The sequence below is a fragment of the Stegostoma tigrinum genome, chromosome 33 (assembly GCF_030684315.1).
Source record: "Stegostoma tigrinum isolate sSteTig4 chromosome 33, sSteTig4.hap1, whole genome shotgun sequence".
Taxonomy (NCBI): Eukaryota; Metazoa; Chordata; class Chondrichthyes; order Orectolobiformes; family Stegostomatidae; genus Stegostoma; species Stegostoma tigrinum.
In genome coordinates this window covers 3,814,900-3,839,598 of record NC_081386.1, presented here as the reverse complement: position 1 = coordinate 3,839,598, position 24,699 = coordinate 3,814,900, and the positions used below count along the sequence as shown (strand labels likewise).

The 24,699-nt window shown below is 40.0% G+C and overlaps 1 protein-coding gene across 9 annotated transcripts in view; it reads right to left on the bottom strand.

Annotated features, from left to right (window-relative positions):
- The window catches only part of arnt2 (aryl-hydrocarbon receptor nuclear translocator 2), a 367,704-nt gene that overhangs the window by 101,495 nt on the left and 241,510 nt on the right, over positions 1 to 24,699 (bottom strand). For 8 of the 9 annotated variants that reach the window (XM_048562709.2, XM_059639326.1, XM_048562710.2 and 5 more), the window contains 3 exons: positions 20,424 to 20,575; positions 8,634 to 8,709; positions 8,294 to 8,417 (listed from right to left, as the gene is read on the bottom strand). In XM_048562709.2, coding sequence (XP_048418666.1) covers positions 8,294 to 8,417; positions 8,634 to 8,709; positions 20,424 to 20,575 — 352 coding nt within the window. The remainder of the gene's footprint in view (positions 1 to 8,293; positions 8,418 to 8,633; positions 8,710 to 20,423; positions 20,576 to 24,699) is intronic. The other variant, XM_048562712.2, reaches the window with a different exon arrangement.

The following is a 24,699-nucleotide window of genomic DNA, read 5'->3' as shown; positions in this document are numbered from 1 at the left end:
CAGGTGGTAGGATACTTAAATCAAATCAAATCAAATAAATAATAAATCAGATAGATAAATCGAGTTAAAAGAAATTGAAGGCTGAGGGGTAATGGCCCTGGTTTTCATTCATATGTCAGGTGTGCAAAGTTGGGAGACATCCTGACTTTGCAAACCTACCCTTTAAAAATGGCCACCTGCACTTTTGGACTGGTTGAGGGATGTGCATGTTGGATTCAGAGTTGGGCCAAGAAACTGGAAATGGTTCTAAGACGCTGCCAGTTCCTGAGGTGAAGTGGGTAAGAAAGTCTTCCATTGGCTGCAATGCTGTGTTCAAAGTTTCAAAATTGTACTTAAATTGATAAAACACCCTTCCTGCTCTCAGAGATAACGGGAACTGCAGGTGCTGGAGAATCTGAGATAACAAGTGTAGAGCTGGATGAACACAGTAGGTCATACAGCATCATAGGAGCAAGAAAGCTGATGATTCAGACCTAGACCCTTCTTCTTTGTAGCTTTGATTATTTTAGAGGTGAAACTTGTTGTAATAGTTTACGAATCCAAACTCCAGCTTGTGCCAAAGCTTTTCAGAAGAGGTAATGATTCATGCAGGTTACCACAACACATACCTATGTTTTAACCTAGTGAAACCTACTGATGCATACTGAGAAATTTGGCAACCTGCTCACATTCTACAGATGTGTTTGGTAACACTAACTGTTCAAAGAAAAAAAACAGCTGAAACTTATGTTTTTCTGGATATGTTGTTTTGATATTAAAAACTACTCTGAAGGCAACAGAACTTATGAAAGAACATTCAGTAGGGAAATTGAATCATGCTATTGTGAAATAACTAATTTTACTTTTTTAAAGCCTAATTTGAAGATTACAAATTTTAGTTATTAAGAGAAAAATGGTGGATCATTATTTTTTTCGAACTGCGTTTTAGACAGAATGGTACTGGATTTACATTACAAGCCATTTAGCACAAAACCCATCTAAGTGACACACAAACCTCCTCCTACCTTGTTTATCTCACCCTATCAGACATTCCTCCCTCACATAAATTTCCAGCTTCATCTTAAATCTAACAAATAGATGATAGGCTACATGCTGTGATGAAAGATCACCGATCTGAGAAATTTGCTCAGCCTACTTTACATTGGAGAAACCAAACACAGACTGCTTAACAGAATGCCTCCGGTCCATGCACAAGCATGATCCCGACCTTCCTGTACCCCGTCATTTTAACACAGCATCCTGCTCATACGCCCACTTGTTAGTCCTCGGCATGCTGCAATGCCCTTGGGAATCACAGCACAAACTGGGGGGGGCGACACCTCATCTTCAGACTAGGCACTTTACAACCTGATGGGCTCAATACTGGGTTCAACATGTTCAGATTGTGAATCTAATTCCATTCCTTCCCTTTCTTTTCGCCTTACTTGTTACATTCTCTGTCACCATGCCCTGTCTGCCCTCCCCCTACTCCAGTGGGCTGTCTGTTTTTTCCAGTCTGGCAGTTAGACATATCATTGCTATGCCATTCTCACTTTCAGATCACTTAATTTGCACCATCAACATCCTAGCAATCCATCCCACCACCCCCAGCACAAATGCTTCCCCCTCCACACTTCATGTCAGCACTTATCTTTCTCACTCTCTCTCTCTCCATTGATGCTGCTTGACCCTCTGTGATTTTCAAGTTAGCTCAGTTTCTCTCTTCACAGATGCTGCCAGACCATAAAGTCACAGTCTTAGAGTTATAGAGTTGTACAGCACAGAAACAAGCCCTTCAATCCAACTCACCCATGCCGGCTAGGTATCCTAAATTAATCTAATCCCATTTGCCAGCATTTGGCCCAGATCCTTCAAAACGCTTCCTATTCATGTACCCATCCAGATGCCTTTTAAATGCTGTCTTTCCTCTGGCAGCTCATTCCATACACACATCACTCTCTGCGTAAAAAGGTTGTCTCTTAGCTTCCTTTTAACCCCTTCCCCTCTTAACTTAAACCTACAGTCTTTAGTTTTGAACTCCTCTCCCTTGGAAAAGGCTTGCTATTCACCCCATCCACGTCCTTCATGATTTTATAAACCTCTACAATATCACCCTTCAGCCTCTGATGCTCTGGGGCAAGTAGCCCCAGCGTATTCAGCCTTTCCCTACAACTGAAACCCTCCAACCCTGGCAACATTTTGGTAAATCTTTTGTGCACTCTTTCAAGTTTAACAACATCTTTTCTATATTAGGGAGACCAGAATGTTGAGTATTTCGAGGATTTCCTGTTTTTCTTATAAGTTAATGCACTTAAGGTACAAGAGCCAGTTCCTTAATTTTTTTGACTGGCTAATGCCTGCTGACGGGCTAATTTACAATTTGTGGATTTCCTACTCTCGACAGCTTCTTACTGGAATTTTTCTAGTCGCGTTTTGAGAATTTGCTAATTCATTAGATCTGATTTATTGTCACTCAACTTTGAGTAACTAGTGTGTGACAACAAAAATATGACAAATTAGAATTGAATCAGAAATGCAAGACATTACCAGATGTGTAGTGCCACGGGAAATTAAGATTCAAGCTGTAGTCCAGCAGTATTAGATGATTTAGAATAGTTAGACTTGGGTCCAGATGTCATTCTAGCCCCATTTTGAAGTCAGCCAACCATCTTCTTTTTTCCCAAATATCATTTTTAATTAAATAATAATGCCTACAGCAACTGGGAAGCAGGAAAATAAAGTAGAAAGTTGTTCTGCAGTTTAGATGCGGGACCTGGGAGACAGAGAAATGAGAGCAGAGACACTGCACAGCCACAAGTTATAAGAGGATAATATTTCTACAGGTAGTTTCCTGACATAAATGAATAAGGGTTACTTGAACACTAAAGGAATTAAGGAATTATGGAATTAAGAATTAAAAGAATTAAAGGCTATGGTGTGCAGGCAGGTAAGTGGAGCGGAGTCCACGAAAAGATCAGCCATAACCTTACTGAATGGCAGAGCAGGCTTGAGCAGCGAGAATGCCTACTCGTGCTCCTATTTCTTATGTCCTCATATATATTCACACAGGAAGTAGGTGTCAGCCTATGCTCAGTGGAAGCACTCTGCCATCTGAATCTGAAGGCTGTGAACTCAAGTCCTACTTCAGAGGATTAAGCACAAAATCTAGACTGACATTTCAATCTAACACAAATTTCCCAACATCGATAAACAGTTTGATTTGTCAGTTCAGTCATTGCTTTTTGATTGTGGTATCTTGATTTCTGGGATTTACAAAATTGCACTAGCAACCACACATCACAAGTATTTAACTGGCTGTAAGATATTCCATTTTAACTCTTGAATTTTGTCAGTAGAAACTGATTGCAAGCCCTCACCTACATTCCAGTAAAATGAACCACATCGATGTTTGAGTTCTAGCTACTCTCCCTTTTGTGCTAGACTCATCTGTTGGTGGTATTTACTAATATTATATGAAAACCAACACCATAATGGCTTCCTAATGCTCTGCCTATCTCAAAACTATCACAAAGTATATCAATTGGAAACTATATCCAACAAGAGATGTTGATTAGCTATCCTCGAGAGTACAACACTGCTTCATCTTGGAATTAAATGGGCAGTTTAAATCACAGAGGTTTTGCTACAACTGTGCAAGGCATTTGTCAGAACATAAGTGAAATCCTATGAATAGTTTTTGGCCCCTTATCAATCCAGAGAAGGTTCAACTAAGCTGATAGCAGGTATGAAGAGAAGTTGAGTAGATCAGGCCTGTACTCATTGGAATATAAAAAAATGAGAGGTGATGTTATTGAAACATACAAGATTCTTCGAGGACTTGACAGGATAGATGTGAACAGGTTGTTCCCCTTCTGGGAGAGTCTAGGACCAGAGGGTATAATCGCAGAATAAGGGGTCAAATACTTGAGATAATAATGAGAAGGATTTCTTCTCTCAGACGGTAATAAATCTGTGGAATTCTTTATAACAGAGGGGTGCTGAGGCTGGGTCATTAAGCATATTCAAAGTTGAGATAGATTTTTAATCAATAAGAGATTCAAGGTTTATAGGGAAAAGGCAGTACATGTAGTAGAGGATTATCAGATCAGCCACGATCTTTTCAAATGGCAGAGAAGACTTGACGGGCTGAATGACCCTACTTTTGTCCTATGCCTTATGGTTCATCCATATTCTAAACACTTTTCTGAGTCGTTGGAGATTCTCAAATTTAGATTGCAGTGTACAAAAACAGAAATTACTAAAGAAACTCAGCAGGTATGGCAGCATTTGTGGAGAAAACAGAGTTAACGTTTTGAGTCTGTGACCTAGTACTGATAATAGTTGGTAAAGGCGATGCTTATGCTGATGGTAGGGGAGGTGGAGAGAAATAGATAGAGATGGAGCAGAGAGAGAGAAAGTTAGGCAGATAAAGGGACACAATTCTCTGGGCTCTGCCTTTCCCTTTGTCTCTCCACAAAAGCTGCCTAACCTGCTGAGTTCCTCCTGAAACTTCTGTTTCTGTTTCAGATTTTCAGCATCCACAGTTCTTTGTTTTACATATACTTCCATTGACTCCAAATATTACCACTTTATACCTTCTTTATAGTCAAACAGCTTGGGTCCCTCCTAATCTCTAATCAGACCAGAAGTTAGCATGTTAGGTCTCACAATCCCTTTCTTCACACATTGTCTCTATAATCATTGAGTTGTACAGCATGGAAACAGACCCATTGGTCCAACTTGTCCATGCCAACCAAAAAACTGTAAATTAATCTAGTCCCATTTGCCAGCATTTGACCCATATCCCTCTCAAAACCTTCTGATTCATGTACCCATTCAGACGACGGTGGGCGATGGTGGCTCAGTGATTAGAACTGCTTCCTCACAGAACCAGAGACCCAGGTTCAATCCCACCCTGGGGCAACTGTGTGGAGTTTGCATGTTCTCCCTATCTCTGTGTGGGTTTCCTCTGGGTGCTCCAACAGTCCAAAAAAGTGCAGGCTAGGTGGATTGGCCATGCTAAATTGCCCTTTGTGTTCAGAGAAATGTAGATTAGGGGGATGAGTCTGGGTGGGATGCTCCAAGTGTCGGTGTGGACTTGTTGGGGCAAAGGGCCTGTTTCCATACTGGAGGGATTCTATGATCTATGAAATGTTGTAATTGTACCTGTCCCCATGACTTCCTTTGGCTGTTCATTACAAATATGCACTATCCTCTGTGTGAAAAAGTTGCCCTTAGGTCCCTTTTAAGTCTTACCCCTCTTACCTTACAGCCATGTCCACTAGTGGTGGATTCCCCTGCCCTGGAGAAAAGACCTTAAATATTCACCCTATCCATGACCCTCATGATTTTATAAACCTCCATCCTTTAGGCTTCAATGCTCCAGGGAAAATAGCCCCAGCCTATTCAGCCTCTCCCCACAGGTCAAGGCCTCAAACTCTGGCAACATTCTTGTAAACCTTTTCTGAGTCCTTTCAAGTTTCATAATAGCTTTCCTATAGCAGGGAGTCCAGAATTGAATACATTATTCCAAAAATGGCCTAATCAATGTGCTGTGTTAGTGAGGTTGCTGGGACTGTCTTGCTTCTTCTCTGGCTTTCTTCAAACTTCCCATACTACGAGCTTCAGTGTTATCAAGCATTTGATTTTTCTCTCATCTTCTGTTTTCACCCACAATTACTCCTTCAGCTGTTATCAGATCTTCTTTTCCAGTGTCCAGTCTCAGCTGGCTTTCTCATATTAACTGTACTTATCAAACCTTTTGGTTTCCAAAGATTTTCTCTTGATCTAACTCACTTATCCTCCAGCATATTCTGAGCACCTTGCCTCAAAGTCAGATTTCAAAATATGTTATCTCTCCCTCATTTTCTTTCTTTGGAGGACAACTCCCCCTTCATTTTACCTGATCTGAAGATACAGTTCCAAAGGATAACAATCACATAAACGTAATTATACCCTATGATTTAGAGTCATTCTATGCTGGCTGGAGAATATCAGCAAGCCCAATGATCTTAACACAGAAAGCTTATTCTGTTCAACAGCTGGTCGAATCCGTTATTCTTTCATGGGATGTGGATGTCACTGGCAAAGTCAGCATTTGCTGTCCATTCCTAATTGCCCTTGAGTGGTTTACTCAGCCAATTTAGAGGCCGTTAAGAGTCAAAGACATCACTGTGGATCTGGAGTCATATGTAGAATGGCAAATTTCCTTTTGCATAGAACATCGGTGAAATAGCTGGGTTTTAATGACAATTGAAGTTTGTAGGTTATGTACAGTGTTACTGAAACTATCTTTATATTCCAGATTTATCAATGGAATTTGAATTCCATCAACTGATGTCACAGGAACTGAACTCATGCTTCAAGGTGTTAGCCTGGGTATCTGAATATCAATCTACTGACAGTATTACTGTACCCCAAATCCCAGAATCTGCATTCAGTATAAAGTGTAAGATCACACACTGTAGGTGTTTGCTTGATTGAATTGATATCACTTGAACAGGTGGTGAGGAGTTCAAGTCACAATTTACTTCTTCAGCCATATCTAGCTGACAGTTTAGGGCATTTCCCAAGGACTGATGAATTGCTGAAGATGCCACTTTCGGAAACAAAATTTAGACCAAGGCATTTCCTACCTACTGAAGTGGATATAGAAGAATCTTTGTAGAACACAGGAATTTTTCCAGGCTGCACCATTCCTTCCTCCAATGACGTCAAAAATAAAACAGAGATTAATTGGCTAATTGCCCCAAGATCTATTTCTAGGATCTTATTCTGTGCATTTTCTTACAGATAATTGCTTCAATTAAATCCAAGTTGTAATTTTGAAATGCTTTAGGACATGCCAAGGACATGAGGAGGTGGTTTGATCATATAGAACTTAAGTATTGGTGAAAAATGTTTTTGAAGCATTTCCTCCTGAATTCTTCAGGACAGACATAAGAATGCCAAATTTCAAAGGGAGAGCTCAAACAACATGTATGCATATGCAGAGACTGTGCCCTTAAACAAAAGCTTAGATAACAATTGCCCTTTCATGTATGTGTCATGGCAATGCTTTGAACAATGAGACCTGACCTTTCTAACAAACTGGTACCTTCTCTCCATGCAGCATAAATTGTTACTTCCTTTGAAATTTAGCATTCTTGTGTCTGTCCTGATAAATGCCAGACTATAAGCTTCAACAGCAATACATGAGGAGGCACAAAATTGATGCCAGTGTATCCCATCATACCTCAGATTATCTTTTGGGAATCAGCCTTTCAAGTTATATTAACATTTTCTGAACTTCTTCACTCTGATGAGAAAATGTTGGAATAGCAGAATCTTGACTCTGTAATTTTTGCATCTCTTGTCCCTTCTGTAGCAACGAATAAAGTCTTCTATTTGAAAGTTACCATGCCAGCAACAGACAAAAACATGAACACATAGACATGGAACTGTTTTTCCATGAATTCTCGAACAGCTCAGAACTACTGTCAGTGATTTGTGACTCACTAATGGGAGACAATAATTCCTGACTATCAAGCAGATAAACACAAACAGGCAAGGATAAATTACATTCAGGATTACAATGCACTTCCAAGAGCAAAAGTTTACTTTGAAAAACTGAATTCTTTGTTCCACAAGCTTACAATGAAGTTAACATACGTTGATTAATTATTCCCTAAACCTCTATTATCTTTGCTTTATTTGAAGACATAACTGAAATTAATAGATCTAGCTGAAGACATTCTCAGCATTAGTTTGAAAAATGAAACAATAAAATAAAAACAGGCAATTTTCGGCAACTGTTATTTAATAAATACCAAGGTTCTATTTCTTTGAATAAATTATACAGCTTTAATGTCTGAAATTTTGAAAAATATCCTTGTCTGCTTTTTAAGCAGGTAATTTTAAGGAGCATTTCTTTAGAAATATTTGAAAAAAGCTTTTAAGAGGAGAAAAAAGTATGCAACATTTTGCTTTTTTTTGTTTGAAGGAAACTATGAATTTTTAATTGGTTCTTGTCTTGTATTTTAAGGTTATGGCTTATAAGCATTTCAGCTTTTATTGACACAAACTTCATAATTCAACTTAAAAAACTGAAATTTCTGGAAAAAAACTCAGCAAATCTGGCAGCTTCTGTGAAGAGAGAAAGAGTTAATATTTCGAGTCCAGGACCTTTCTTCAGACAATCGTACTTGACTCTCAACGTTAACTCTGTTTGTCTCTACAGATATTGCCAGATGTTCTGAGTTTCACAAGCACTTCCTGTTTTTATTTCAGATCTCCAGCAGTTTCGGTATTTTGCTTTGATCATAATTCAACTTACCAGGTGAAATACCAGTGTAGATATCTGTGAACCTGGGGTCTCTATCCTGCGAAAACAGTGGGTCAGTTTTGTCAATTGACTTCCCATGTTCTTGGACACCGGCAGATACAGTTGCAACGGGCACCTTTTAAAATAAATAGTTACATGAAATCTGCTATAAACATCAATTCTTCCAGTCATGCTGGCTTTCATCTGCCTAATAATATATTTTCTACTTAGTTAATCAAAACATTGAATTGTATAAATATGCATTATCTGGTTCAGTGCACAATGTCATGCCATGGGCTAGGCGATATTTGAAGTATTGCTTGTGAAAACATCAATTCTTTGTATATACTACCTGGGAAGGGTCATAGGAAGGTAGACCTTCTCTTGGACCCACTTCAAGCTCAGCTTGTTGTTGCTGCTGGAGTTGCCTAGAACATAGAACATAAACAAATTGGGAAAAAACAAATCACAACAGCAGTTAGTTAAATTACTTGTACTTCAGAGGGCAGAACTGGGGCTGCAGTTCTTTACAAATTAGGAAACATCATCACTTCCAGTCAAATCCTAATTTCTAAATGATTACCACTTCCCCTACCTCCTGCAACAGCTGTAACAATAATCACAAACCAGAACTTTATTAAAATATCACATTCTGCTTTTACATCTGGCCTAAAATTTGAATTCCTTAACAATTTTTCAGAAGATCAGTTAGAAATGTCTCCAACTATATTTCAGAAAAATATCCAAGAATACAAATTGACATCTCAGTTGAGAGATTTTTAATTATAATTCTCATCAAAATCACTTCAAATGAAATATTATTCACTTTTCTTGTTCATTCACAAGCTGTGGGTATCACTGGCATAGCATAATTTGCTGCTTATCCCTAACAGCCCATGAAAGGTGTTGGTGAACTGCCTCGGAGTGGAAGTTCCCTGATAAGTAGGTTGTGATTTGACCAAACTACAATAGAACAGTGAGTTCTGAATGCCGTGTGACTTGGAGGGGAGCATGCAGGTCCTGTTGTCCCCCTGTGCTTGACACACTACTGCAATGTATCATGGAGATGGCATACACTATTGCCCCTCTGACCTGGTAATGCAGCAACTGAATATTTAAGGTGGTGAATTGGGTGCCCATCAATCAGGGTGCTTTTCCTGGATGGTATCCAGTTTGAATAATGTCGGAGCTGTGCACATCCAGGAGGTGGAGAGTGCGCCATTGCACAGCCTGTTTGTACCTCATTTGTGCTGGAGATTCTTTCAAGAGTTAGCAGGTTAGATAGCTCTAGTCTGCTTTTAAAACCACAAATTTATGCAACTGGTCTGGGTACGATTCTGGTTTATGATAATCTTCAGGATATTGCTGCTACGGAATTTATAGAACATACAACATAACAGCTCAGTACAGGCCCTTCGGCCCTCGATGTTGTGCCGACCTGTCATACCGATCTGAAGCCCATCTAACCTACACTATTCCATGTACGTCCATATGCTCATCCAATGATGACTTAAATGTACCTAAAGTTGGCGAATCTACTACCGTTGCAGGCAAAGTGTTCCATTCCCTTACTACTCTCTGAGTAAAGAAACTACCTCTGACATCTGTCCTATATCTTTCACCCCTCAATTTAAAGCTATGCTCCCTCGTGTTCGCCATCACCATTCTAAGAAAAAGGCTCTCCCTGTCCACCCTATCTAACCCTCTGATTATTTTATATGTTTCAATTAAGTCACCTCTCAACCTTCTTCTCTCTAATGAAAACAGCCTCAAGTCCCTCAGCCTTTCCTCGTAAGACCTTCCCTCCATACCAGGCAACATCCTAGTAAATCTCCTCTGCACCCTTTCCAAAGCTTCCACATCCTTCTTATAATGTGGTGACCAGAACTGTACACAATACTCCAAATGCGGCTGCACCAGAGTTTTGTACAGCTGCAGCATAACCTCTTGGTTCCGGAACTCGATCCCTCTATTAATAAAAGCTAAAACACTGTATGCCTTCTTAACAGCCCTGTCAACCTGGGTGGCAACTTTCAAGGATCTGTGTACATGGACACCGAGATCTCACTGCTCATCTACACTACTAAGAATCTTACAATTAGCCCAGTACTTTGCCTTCCGGTTACTCCTACCAAAGAGGATCACCTCACACTTGTTCGCATTAAACTTCATTTGCCACCTCTCAGCCCAGCTCTGCAGCTTATCTATGTCTCTCTGCAACCTACAGCATCCTTTGTCACTATTCACAACTCCACCAACCTTAGTGTCAATCTCAACTCCACTGACACCTTCAATGTCACTGAATGTCGCCCTTTTTGCATGTAGTCCCATCTTCACTGTCAGGGTGTGTCTGTAGGTGGCTGCACAGTCCTTATTGAAAGACAGTTGGTCCTCTAGTTTGATGACAATGGTAGAGTGATATATTACATAATGAGGCTACAGGTTATGGTGGTATACAATTCTGTTGCTTTTAACAGCCCTCAGACAAGCGTGGATGTCCAGTTTCTAGCTGCCAGATCTGTTACAAATGATCTCATTCATATGGTAGTAATCTCACTCAACTTATTGCACAAGGCAGAAGGTGGAGTTGAAGATAAGATCAACCATGATCTCACTGAATGACAGGGAAGACTTGATGTATCGAATGGCCTACTAATGCTCCAACATCTTCTGATAACATAGTAGAATGGTGTTCTCGGATGAAAACAGGGCTGAAACTCCATAAAGCCTGTGCAACCTGTCCTACTAACACTCATGGATGTATGCATTTTGACAAGCAAATTGGTGAGGATTTGATAAAGTAGATTTTTCCCTTGTGTTATTCCTGCAACCCCAGTTTAGCAGATATGGTCTCAACTGACTGATGCTCATAAGTCCCTCTTGATGATGTGCATTTGATTCCCTCCACTCAGAAGATATTCTGTAAAGTTACTATCCTTAGTGCTTTTGAGAAGCAGTGTTCCACATGGAAGAATAGTGCTTCAACATCTAACAGAAGGCAGTGTATTGTGACAAGCTGGAGGCTTCCATGGCCACGTGTGACTTGATGCCATGATGTTCAAGGTCAGAGTCAATACAAAGGACTCCAAGGCCCATTCGTTTCTATCCATATCCACTGTGCCACTATCTCTGGCAAAACAGGGCATAGCCAGATGAGGAGCTTGGGACATTGGCGGAATGGGCTGTTCTTGGAAGTATGATATGACAGGCTAGTGTTTGAGACATCTTAGGGAGAGTTCTCCTGATTTTAGCAGAAGCCTTTAGGCGTTAGGGAGGAGGTGGTGGAGGGAACTGACAGGGCAGGATGTGCATGAGTTGTGGCCCAATCCAATAACTAGGTGACACAAGGTGTCCCATCCAATTCTATTCATAATTTATTGATAAATTGGAATGACTTGCTCAGCCTTTACACAGGACAGTTTGGAGTTATTGCCTTACTATCAAATTGGAATTAAACACAAGACAATCTGGGTTGGGATTCCAGACTTCCTTCTCTAAAAAAAACATCAGCAATAGGTTCAGAATTACCATTATTGTGGCTGGCATTTTATTCCCACCATACTTATGTATTGTAGGATAATAGACGGTGAACAATGAAGAAGCAGTTTTCAACACTAGCCTTGATGAAAACAGTCCCAAAATAGGTCACATTTTCCCATTTCAGTTTCAATCTGGTGGCAAGGTCCGCAGCGGTGATGTAATCAAGCAAGACAAGCAGCCAATCATGTGGAAGTATTCTCCCTGACTGCAAGCCAGGAAGTAAGCACTACATTCCTTCACTGTTAATGCTTAAATCTTACAGATAAGAAAGCAAATGATTGAGACTTATACATGGGAGTAAGGTAGAAGCTAAAACATTATAAACAACTTTAAGAATTTTTGTTTTAACATATGGAACTTCTCATCGTACAAGACACTGAACAAATAAAATTACCCTCTCAGGTTCATTCAGTAGAATGAATTTAGTTCACCATTGAACACCCAGGTATACCTCATTTAACAAGGTATGACTAATTAATGACTTCTCACAACAAACCCAAGAATGGATGAGTGGACATTTTCACCAGTTCAAAGATTTTCCATTGACAGTAGTCTGAGAGGACCTCAATAGGACATCCTACAGAGCACAGAATCACTGGATGAAATTTTCACGGTCACATGCGTATAGGTTTAAAGGAGAGACCAGGAGGAAATGCACTAAACTTGGTGTTGGGGCAATGTTAACACATTCCACCTCTGGGTGATCTTCCACCCAGAACAGGGTCTTCGCCAGCAGAAGCTGCCCACCTGGCAGCAGCAAGCAGCCAACCTGCTTAGTTAGTAGACTATTTGTGGACTGACTAGAATTTTCTTAGCAGCAGGGTAGCCCTCTACTGGGAACAGTCCACTGGTGCTTGGTGGCAAGTTGTCAGTGGACTGGCATAAGGGCACTACAAGGTCTCCTACCCACATCCCATCTACCACTGTACCCATCAGTGGGCTACTCCAATTGTGAGTGTTCTTTAGTTCCTACCTCCCAACCACAGGATGGCATTTCAACTATTTTTTTTTATTTTACTAAATTGAATACCTCTCCAGATACTCTCTCAAGATGGAGGTGTTCATGTAATTTCTTTCTGCAAAGGGTCAGGGAACCATCAGTCATCCTAATTGTAAGGTGGTAGCCTCTTAATTGGTCATCTCTGCAAAGATATCCCAGGCAAGTATCCTGACAACTAATATGGACTTGAGATCTGGAAATGGTAACATGTCTTTCTTTCTCTTCAAAAGAAATTAGAAGATGACCTCGCAAGTCTTTAAAACTATGGAAGGCCTTGATACAGTGGATATCAAGAATATGGCTCTATCGGTAGAAAAGAAGAAATATACTTATTTTAATATAACGGTCAGTAAGAAACCAAGTAAGGAATTCAGATATTTTGTTTTTAGCCATAGAGTGTTGAGAATGTGGAAATCATGACCACTGGGAGTGGTTGAGGACACTGATATTTATACAGTTAAGGGGAAACTAATTTAGTGTTTCAGAAAAAAGGGAACATAAGTTATTCAGAAGCTGGTGATGGAAAGAGACTCAAATGGAGAATAAGGAGCCGCATGAACTGGTGAGGATGAATGGTTTCTCTGCAATATATTCTATTCCAGCACAACCAGATTCCTGTATTTAAATGGCCAAACAGCCCATTCCACTCAAGTCCTGAGAGACCATGTGAGGAATACAAGTGGAGCTGAAATTAAGGCATCATGCATGCTGACAATTCAATTCCTCCCTGCCCTGACACTTGCTTCCTCCATAGCATGTTGTCCAATTTTGGCTCCACCTGCTTTATCCCACCAGGGTCCCACTGCTTTGGCTCTGCTCCCATTGAGGGAAATTATTGCAGGATGTTGAATGGAAGGAAGTCAGCACACAGCAGGCAAAGATTGCTAGAATAACAATGACCTGAAGAAATGAAAGACTATAGAAATGTAAACAGTACTCAAATAGTGTATGAGAGACATATTAGGAAAAGCAAAATGATGAAGAGAGAAGGAAATTGCAGCGTAATAAATTGTAGCGGAGGAAAATAGAGAGCTTGGGTGCACCAACTGGCTTTTATCTACTGCTTTATATTGCTGTAAAACAGCTCCAAGCATGTTTCATAGAAAATTTCATGCCAAACTCTATGAAATTGTAGGAGAGGTGAAAGAGACATGTTTTAAGGAATGCTATAAGGAGGAAAGAAACAAAGCATGACAAAGGGGGGCAATTCCTTAGCTAAGGGTCTAGCTAACTGAAGGCATCACTGTCAATGCAGGGGGAAAAGAAACCACAGATACACAAGAAACCAGAACTGAAGGAATGTGTGGAGGATTTTTAAGCTGTTAATAGGAAGATATAATGTCATGGAGGGGCATGAACACAAAGATGCACATTTTTAAAAATGTAGAGCAGTGAGCACAATCGTGATGACTAAATTGTACTTGGTGTAAATCAATGTATGGAGAGGGCTTTGTGATAAGCTAAAGTTTATCATGTTAAACATGATAAGGTTTGCAGGGATGAGAAGCTGAAAAAATGAACACAGACAGGCAATATGAAGTAATTCATGGCAAGAGATCAATAGAAATGCAGAGAGAGAGAGAGAGACGCTGATTAAAAAAAATGAAAATAAACAGCAAGGGAAGAGGGACCCTGGCACTGGAAATTCAAAGATTTATTTTTCATGCTTTCTTAAGTTTCTGAAGTAGTCCTATATATTGGATCCCTCCAAATAATTGACAAAATTCTTCTGGCCACAATGTTCACTAATAAGAAAACACAAAGTCCTCTCAGTCTAGAACTATGAAACTAACCCAGTTCTGGACTTACAGGTCTCAGGTCTGGAAACATCCAGTTTTGTTCTTACTGAAAAGCAGAAGCCTCATGCAACAGTTTTAAGGCTTTGCCAAGAAACACAAGTGTAAGAATCATACATCGAATAGCTTGCTCTGTTTCTCAAACTAAGTCAGAAACAAATGCATGAAATGCCTGTTAGAAGATTTCTTTCAAAAACAAACAAAAAAAACAGATATTTTCCATTTCAAAGATGAGAGAACTTTAAAGAATTGTCAAACGCTTGACTCAAGCCAAAATGTCAATCTGCGTTGAGTCACAAATAAGTTAACCAATTAAAATAATCTCATCGTAGTTTTCTTGAAAACACTACACCACATGTAATATATGGTAATATTCCAAGGAGGGTATTTTGAACTTTCTGTCAAAATATTGTGAAAGGCATGCCATAATAACCACAATCCTGATCTAGTGCTGTGCTACATTAGTCATCGGGAACCAATAGTTGGATCACCATGCTGGAGCCAACAAAATTCTGATTACCCAAAAGTTATTTGAAATAAACAAGTTACGTAATGTTCTAACTAAATATTAAGAAAATAATTTCTCATATGTTTACTTGGAATAAATTAAGGATGTGTGCAGGGAGTCATGCTCTGTTAAAATTAGTTTTCATCACTTATCTTTCCATAACGGTATGCAACAAGGTTTCACAAAGATTGGCATTCATAGAATCTGTTAAGAAGTTTCTCCATATATAATTAAATAATTCTCAAATCAAGATTAAAGGGACTACATAAACCAGGATTAGCTCCATGCATTATATTGTGTTGTTTATGTTAGCATTCTTACACAAGCTGAACTGTTATCATAAACTAAATTAACTTCAAAAGGTCATGGTCACTATTTTTTTGACAAAACAATTCTAAAATGCATGGTAGATGATTACAGCATAAAGAAAGTATTCTGTTATAATTTGATCACACAAATTCACTGAACAAAACAGCAAGTGAGGTCAGGTTATTACAGTATTATAGGATAGAACAGTACATTGAGAAACTCATGTTCTGTGTCACCAGTAAGACAGTTTCGTGTCTTATTTTCTTGAATGTCCCATTAATCCTCCTACCTTAGAGATACATTTTAGCCTGGACTGTTAACATTTCTCATTAGAGTCATAAAGCCATCGAGAGCTACACCTAAAAAAGCATGAATCCTTTAGCCTGGTCTATTGTATCTCCCATCAAAAGTAAAACTCTCCAGCCCAGGGAACATACTGGTAAATCTCCTCTGCACCCTCTCCAGTGCAAACACATCCCTCCAGAACTGCACACAATACACTCTTATACAGTTCCAACATAACTTCGCTGCTCTTAAACACTATGCTCTGGCTAATAAAGGCAAGTATCCCACATGCCTTCTTAAATACTTTATCTGCCTGCTTGGCTATTTTAAGCAACTGGCGGACATGCACACAAATTTCCCTCTGATTGTTATAGCTTCCAAGGGTCCTACCGTTCATCATGTATTCCCTTGCTTTGTGTGTCCTGCCCAAGTGTATCAGTCCCATTTATCCTGACTGAATTCCATTTGCCACTGATCAGCCCATCTGACCAGCCCATCAATATTCTCTTATCGAAGGCTTTTCTCCTCATCCCACCAACTTTCATACCATCCACAAACTTACTGATCAATCCTCCTACACACAAATCTAAACTGTTTATATATACCAACAGCAACGCCCACAAACTGAACACTGCAGATCCCCACTGGACACAGGCTACCAATCACAAAAACATCCTCAACCACCACCCCCTGGATCCATTAGCCAACTGCCTGGGATCCCATGGGTTCTTAGCTTTGCTATGAGTCTCCTATGCAGGACTTTATTAAAAGCTTTGGTGAAATCCAAGTAGACTAATTTGTCCGCTAGATGCATTGATCTAATTTAAACATTTGGTCACCTCTTTGAAAAATTCAGTCAAGTTGGTCAGATGTCACATCCCTTAACAAAACCATGCTGACTATTCTTGATTAATCCTTGCCCCTCCAAGTGCAGAGTAATTCTATTCTTTGGAGTTGCTTCCAATAGCTTCCCCTTCACTGAGATTAGACCGACTGACTCGTAGTATCCTGGTTTATTCCTTGCCGCCCTCATGAATAACAGTACCACACGGGCTGTCTTGCAGTCATCTGGCACCTCTTCTGTGGCCAGAGAGCATCTGAAAATTATTGCCAGCGTCGCTGCTATTTCCTTCCTTGCCTCACTCAACAACCTGGGATTCATTTCATCCTGGCCTGGAGATTTATCTACCTTTAAGCCTGCCAGTTAACTCAGAGCCTCTTCTCTGTCTGTGCTAATTTCTTAAAGCATATAACTGTCCTTCTTCCTGATTTCTATATCCATGTTGGACCTCTCACTTGTGAACACTGACAACTTTCATATAGAGCCGTACTTGTGTACTCTGGTTCCGTGGACAAATTACCGCTGTGTTCCTTAATGTGTGTGTTCCTACTGTGTTCCTACTCTTTCCCTAGTTATCCTTTTATCCTACTGCACTTGCAAAATGATTTCAGATTTTCCCTGATTTTACCCACCATTATCCTTTCACACCCCTTTTTATTCTCCTCATTTCCTTTCTAAGTATCCACTTGCACATTCTGTCCTCCTCCAGGACCTCTGCTGTTTTGAGCTTTCAATATCTGCCATAAGCTCCCATTTTCTCCTTATCCAATCCTGCTTATCTCTTGATAGTTCACTGGATTTGTTGGTCCCAACCTGTATCTCTATTGGAACATCTTTATTTCAAGGGTCCATTCTTTTATATCAATCTTACATGGGATATAAGGTTTGCCAGCTAGTCCAACATTTATTGTCTATTCCTAATAGCCCTTTGAAAGGTGGAGATGAAGCTGGCTTCTTGAACATCAGTGGTCATGTGCTGTAGGTAGTGCTATTAGGAGGGGAGTTCCAGAATTTTGAACAAGCGTGAATACTGATATAGTCCCAAATCAGGAGGGTGTGTGGCTTGGTGAGAACTTGAGAGTTGTGGTGTTTCCATACAGCAGATGCTCTCACGCTTATGTGTAGTAAAGATCATGAGAGGTACTGTTGAAGCAGACTGAGAAAGTTGCTGCAGTTGTAAATGATACAAACTACTGCCACTGTGTATGGATGGAGGACAGAATGAATGTTGAAGATAGTGAATGGTGCCAATCAAACAGGCAGCTTTGACCTGGATGATGTCAGGCTTCTTGATTGTTGGCAGAGCCACATTCATCCAGGCATGTGGGCAGCATTCCATCACACCTGGTTTGTGAAGTGTAGTGAAAAGTTTTGCTTTGCACGCAGTACAGGTAGGTCATGACTACAAAGATCGTAGGGTGATTGAACAGAAGGAGAAATACAAGTTACGGCTGGAAAGAGGGCGTACGAAAAGCGAGATCGACATTAGATTTGAAATTTGAAACGTTCATTCACAAGTCTAAAAAACAAACAGCAGGGAAGAAGCTGTTCTTGAACCTGTTGTGCATTTAAGCTTTAGTATTTTCTTCCTGGTGGAAGTGGTTGGAAGAGATTATAACTGGGGTGAGAGGGTTTATTGAAGATGTTGGCTAACTTTATGAGGCAGAGTGAAATGCAAATGGAGTCAATGGATGGAAAGTCAGCTTACATGATGGTCTGGACTGTGTTCGCAACTTTCTACAGTTTGTGGTGGTCCTGGGCAAAGCAGTTGCTGTACTAAGCTGTGATGCATTTAAATAGAATGCTTTCTATGGTGCATCTATAGAAGTTGGTGGGACGCCTTGTGAACATGTCAAATTTCCTTCAGTGTCTAAGGTTTTACAGTAAATTTGTAGCTCGGGTTGTTGTAGTTGGTTGGCTCGCCAAGCTGGTTTGTGGTTCTGCAGGCCTTTCATCAGCTCAATGAGCCAACCAACCACAACATCCACAACCAGAGCTACAAATCTACTCTAAAAGCTTAGAGACCTAGGAGTGAAGCACGTTCAAATTGGCACTAGCTGATGGTGTTACCCAGCAGGGTAATGTAACATCTGCGGAACAACAACCCAGCTCGGCAAGCCAACCAACCACAACTTCCTTCAGTATAAACTAATGAAATAGTAATACAATACATACAGACACAGAGTAAAATAGAAATGAAAGAAGAGCACCAGCATCAGCATGTAAAGAAAAGCATATGAGAATGAACTTTCTGAAGAAATTTCTGAAGGAGGGTCCCGACGCGAAACTCCTCTGATGCTGCCTGACCTGATGTGCTCTTCCAGCTCCAAACTGCGTTATTTGTGAAAAAAGGTTTGCCTGAAATTTGCTGATCTTGCCATGTAAAGAGTTGCTGGTGACTGACTGTGGAAGACTGGCACTTCCGAGTTCCAGGGCTTTGTGTTGTGCAATATGCTAAAGCATGTGGCAGTCATTGAAAAGCCTCAGTGAGGAAAGGGCACAGACTAAAGCCTTCCAACCATAGTACTCACTGAAAATTGTATAAGACTCCTTTACTGAAATCATCAAAGAATGATCAGAGAAATCACCAGAAATTTAACAAAATTACAATTTTTTACCAAAAATAAATGTGTAATGACATGCATTAGACAATCTACTGTACTGAAAGAAAATGATCTATGCTATGCTTTAGATATTAACAAAATTGAACTACTATGCATTGTATTTGTATAACATTTATGAGAAAAGCGTACTTCTCAAAAAAATTATACGTAGTAACAGACACCTCAATGGCAAGGCCTTTCCAGCATTTTTGTCCTTTTGAAAATGTGTGTCGTGGGGATGCACCTGGAAGGGAAATGTCAGTGAAGCAGCACTTGAAAAACAGTAAAGGTGGAAATCATAGTTATAGTAAAGCTAGTCCCATTGATTATTTAATGGGTACTGTAAAACATCTGAAATCATTCACCTCTTATTAACTTACAACAAAATGTAGTAAGTATGCATTCTAAGTTTCAAAGAATGTAGATGGGAGTAGGTCTGTTATAAACAAATGTGAAATACTGTGCATTCCAGCTAGATCCAGGAAATTTTAAAGTCTCCATAATTTAGCTTATGATGATGAGTGTCGATAAACCAGCAATTTTCTATAACTATAGACATAAAGTACAAAGACACTGCTTACAGCATTTAAAGTGAGAGAATACTTTGACATATTCATTCCTTGAACATTTGCCACTTAGAAAGCACATCTGAATTTTGTTAAACTACCCTCATTTTTGTACAAAGTGCATTATGGACCAAAAAACCCATCAACTTGTCTGTAACCCACTGCCACACCATACCACCCTACGGTAGTCACTCTACCTAGTGTCAGGTGATGATGGTCACGACCACAATGCTGAATGGCAAAGGTCCTCACTCCTGGTGCTGTATGGCGATCACAACCCTCAGCAAATCATTTGTTTCTTTACCTGATGTCGTCATTACCCAGTGCCACACACCATCAACTTTTTGCCACTTAATCACTCCTGAATGTCATCCAATCATAGATCCTCATTTTTATTCCTTGGTCACTCCAGCTTTTCCTGTCTTGTAAAGAAACTATTCCAACGCTAAGCATTCCCAGTTCTGATAAAACATTGTCAATGTTAACTCTGTTACGCTCTTCATAGATCTGTCAGACCTGTTGAATACGTGTAGCATTTTCTATTTTTATTTCATAACAAATAAAACTATTCTCATGTAAATTACTCATAAAATTGATTGTGGTTTGATTAATCAAAAGAGTCTAAATATATTCTACATATTTTAGTTCACTTTATACCATTCTAACTTCGCTACCATTAAACTATGACACTTACTTTACATTGGTGTTGGTGCAGATAATATATTCAATTTCATCTGAATAGGGATTTTGGAAAGTAAAACTGCTTGTCCTTATCCATAGCCAATCCCTGCTTTTGGTTCGGAAACGGTACATCACTGACAGCACCTGCCCTTTCAATTTCACGACCTTGAGAAAAGAAAACAATGATAAAATATATACAGCATATTCCAAGATAAATGGTTATGAACTAATGGACAATGCAGAATATCAATTTACACACAAACATATGACTAAGATGACATGGACTTCACTTGTACTATACTCCGCTTTGGTTTCATGTAAAATTATTGTATCCAATTGTTTTGGTATTTGGTATCCTCACACAGTGAGTGATAGCAAGGCTTTGGAAAGGGCACAATGTAGGTATGCTGACTTAGTTTCCAGCATAAAGTAACTTGTTTATTAAGATGGAGTAATATAGCCGGGTCTCTACACTTTGGAGACATGGATGGAAATCTGAATGAAAGGTTTATGAAGAAGTGATTAGCTCATGTTTCAGTTGGTAGTTTGTCCCATTTGAATAGGTTTGGAATGAGCATGGGTCATAATGTTATATCTACAAGCCCAAATCCTGGCTAGATTATCAGGGAATTTTTCTGCCAAAAGATCGACTATTTTCTTGCAGGAACAAATTGTCAACTGGAGTACTGGATGTTGAATCAATAACTTCCTGAAAGTGAATCAGAATCTGTTTCTGGCTGGGTGAAGATCACCTCAGAAAAAAAACACTCGGAGCTTCAAGGAATTACTGAGGCCACAGAGACTTCCTGGACTAGTTCTAATCACATTGTGGAGTCATGTCAAATTTTCCATATGTTCCACCCAAAATTAAGCTTGGTTTTTAGGCCTGATTTTCTCTTACAAGTGGTTACATAGATATAAACTGGACAGGGAGAATATATTTGTATGGAACAGGTGAAATGGATCAGAACTTTTTCCTGTCTTTCACTGTTTGTATAATTATTTGTGCTTTTGATCTGAAACAATGCGGTCAACAATAGTCTTTCTGGATGCAATTTTTTTCAGATAGCTCTTGAAAAAGTGTAAGGTGTTAAACCCTTTATTTACCATTCAATATAATTCAACGGTGGCTCACATGGTATGTAACACTTTTTGATCAGCAACAGAAAGATTCCTGGTTAGTTTAAGTTCAATCACACATGTGAAGTGAAAGTCACTATACTGCCAGAGGACCATAGGCTGCTTTCTCGTTATTAAAGAGGTGGCTGGTGGGTAGTTTAAGCTGAAGTCTCCATACTTCAAGCGAGGGATAATTTTGGTAACGTAGGGTCACCTCAACCAGTACGAGAATTGAAGCTGCACTGTGGCATCATGCTGCATCACAAGTCAGTCACCCGATTCTTAACAAGCAAGCATTGAGTGCCCTCACCCACTTTACAGTGGTAGAAGGTTAATACAAAACTACTATTCCATACAATGGAAAACATGGGAATGGGAACGGAGTGATCTCTATCAGAGGAAGCCACACATTTACATAATTAAATAGTAAGCTTACATGGCAATTCTTCACTTTTCAGCTGACCGATTGATAGACTCAACAGAGAAAAATATATTCTATTATATCAAGATCAGTGGATAATACAAAGGATTTTGTAAACTGTCTCCAAGGCCATTTCCAACTTTTGGAAAGGGCTTCCCAAGAATTGAAAGTCCTGTAGTGCAACATGATGACCAGAGGAATCCAAAGAGTGATTGCAAGATCCACATCGGGTTGCCCATTATGAAACTTGCAACTGAATTTTTGTGCAAACTTTCTTACCTTTGAAACTTTAAAGCCTTTTGTTGAAACACTAGCAACTTTCCTACATAATCATTACTCATGTGGAGTTCAGATAGTGAATGTATACGGGTTATTTGAGGGGGCATCATAGTCAAAAATGTGATCATGTCCTTAGCAGCACCCAGATGCACATTCTTCTTAAAGGAGGATCACTTACAAGAACCCTCCAACCCAGGACTGTTCAGTACAAAATTAGTTGCCCATCTACACTTTTTGAAACCACCCTACTGAAGGAAAGACAAGGTAATAGCTTCCTGACTACTACCTCCTGTGTTCCTTTGTCTGATGCATTAGTACTCACTCACATTGAACCACTACAGAGGAAGCGCTGAGCATGGAACACTGAATGTATGCTGGATGGTTTACCTCAATATCCATCACCAAGAGTGGCTTGGTACCAGCACTACTGATGGTGCTGAATCCTAAGAAAATTATTTAGAGACTGGGTATGCAGCAGGGGGTGAGGAATCTAAGAAGAGGGAAAAAAAACGCTTGACCTCATCCTCGCCAATCTACCCACAGCAGATGAATTTGTCCACAGCATTATCAGAAGGATTACCACCGCAGAGATAAAATATTGTAAATACATTGCGGATACCATCCATCATGTTTCCTGCACTACCATCATGTTAAATGGGACAGACTATGAACAAGATCTAACAACTCAAAAACTGTCTATCAGCAGAACTGTACTTAACCACAATCATCCAGTTCATGGTCCCTCTCTACCACAATCATCGAACCAGGAGATCAATTCTGGATCAAAGAACAGTGCTTAAAACATGCCAGAGCAGCACCGAGCGTACATATAAAAGATGTGTCATCATGGTGAAGCTACAACATAGGATTACTTGCACGTCGAACAGCAAAAGCACTAGCACCGGGCAGGGCTAACTGATCCTACAAATGACAGTTCAAATCTATGCTCGGCATTCCGAGCACATCCAATCCTGAATAGGGGAGGACAATACAATGCCTAACAATAGTAGGGCAGCTCCGCAGCTCCCCGATTTCAAACACGGATTTGTCCAGCTCATTTGTGCAAAAGACAAAGCTTAAGCACTGGTGTTCATCTTCAGCAGAAAGTGTTAAGTGGACGCTTCAAGTCATCATTCTCCCGAGGTCCCCAGCATCACAGATGCTAGTATTAAACAATTTGATTCACTATCTATGATATCAATTAAATAGGTCAAGGTGCTGAATAGTGCAAAGACTAAGGGACCTGACAATAGCAACAGTACTGAAGACCTGTGCTCCAGAATTTGTTGCATTCATGGCAAAGCTGTTCCCTACATCAAAGACATTTCCAAAATTACTGCCAGACTACTCGGACCTCTTGGCATCAGGGTAGCCCACAAACCCACCAACACACTAAAACAGCAGCTAATGAACTTAAAAGACCTATACAGACAACAAGCAAAACGAATGTCATCTACAAAATACCTTGCAAAAATTGTGACAAACACTACATTGGGCAAACAGGCAGAAAGCTAGCCACCAGGATACATGAACATCAACTAGCCACAAAACGACATGACCACTATCACTCGTATCCTTACGTACAGATGAGGAAGGACACCACTTTGATTGGGACAACACATCCATCCTAGGACAAGCTAAACAGACACGCACGAGAATTCCTAGAGGCATGGCATTCCAACCGGAACTCCATCAACAAACACGTTGATTTGGAGCCAATCTACCATCCTCTGGAAAAAAAAACAGGAAATGACATCACCAATGCAGGAAATGACATCACCAACCCAAGGAAACCTAAACAGATAAATAGAAAGCGGGACATAACACCAGCGCTTCATCGGAGGCTCACTGATGTTACCTAGAATGGTGAAGAAACATCTGAAAACTAACCTTCCAGCTCAGCGAGCAAACTCTCATCCAGAAACTCAACCTGAGCTACAAATCTTCTCAAAGCTGTTCCATTGCAGATATGACACAGGGATCTACCTAGCAAGATGGAAAATTGTCCAGGTACATCTTGTCCTCCAAAAGCAGAACAACAAATCGAGCTCAGCGAAATACTGGCTCATCAATCTACTGGAAGTAATGGAAGGTATTGTCAACATTGCTACCAAGCAGGACTAGCAATAGAATAACCTGCTCACTGATACTCAATTTGAGTTCCAACAGGCCTACACAGCTCCTGACCTCATTATAGCCTTGGTCCAAAAGGGGACAAGAGAGGGGGACTCCAGAAGTGATTTAAAGTGGCTGCGCTTGATGCCAAGGCAGTATTTGGCATTAAGGAGCCCAAGGAAAATCACAGTCAATGGGATTTACAGGAAAACTCTCTGTCATACCCAGCACAAAGAAAGATTGGTTGTTGGAGGTCAATTATCTCAGTCCAAGGGTATAGCTGCAGAAATAGTTATGGTAATTAGCAAAATATTATAGACACAAACATCTTTAGCTGCTTCAACGACATCCTTCC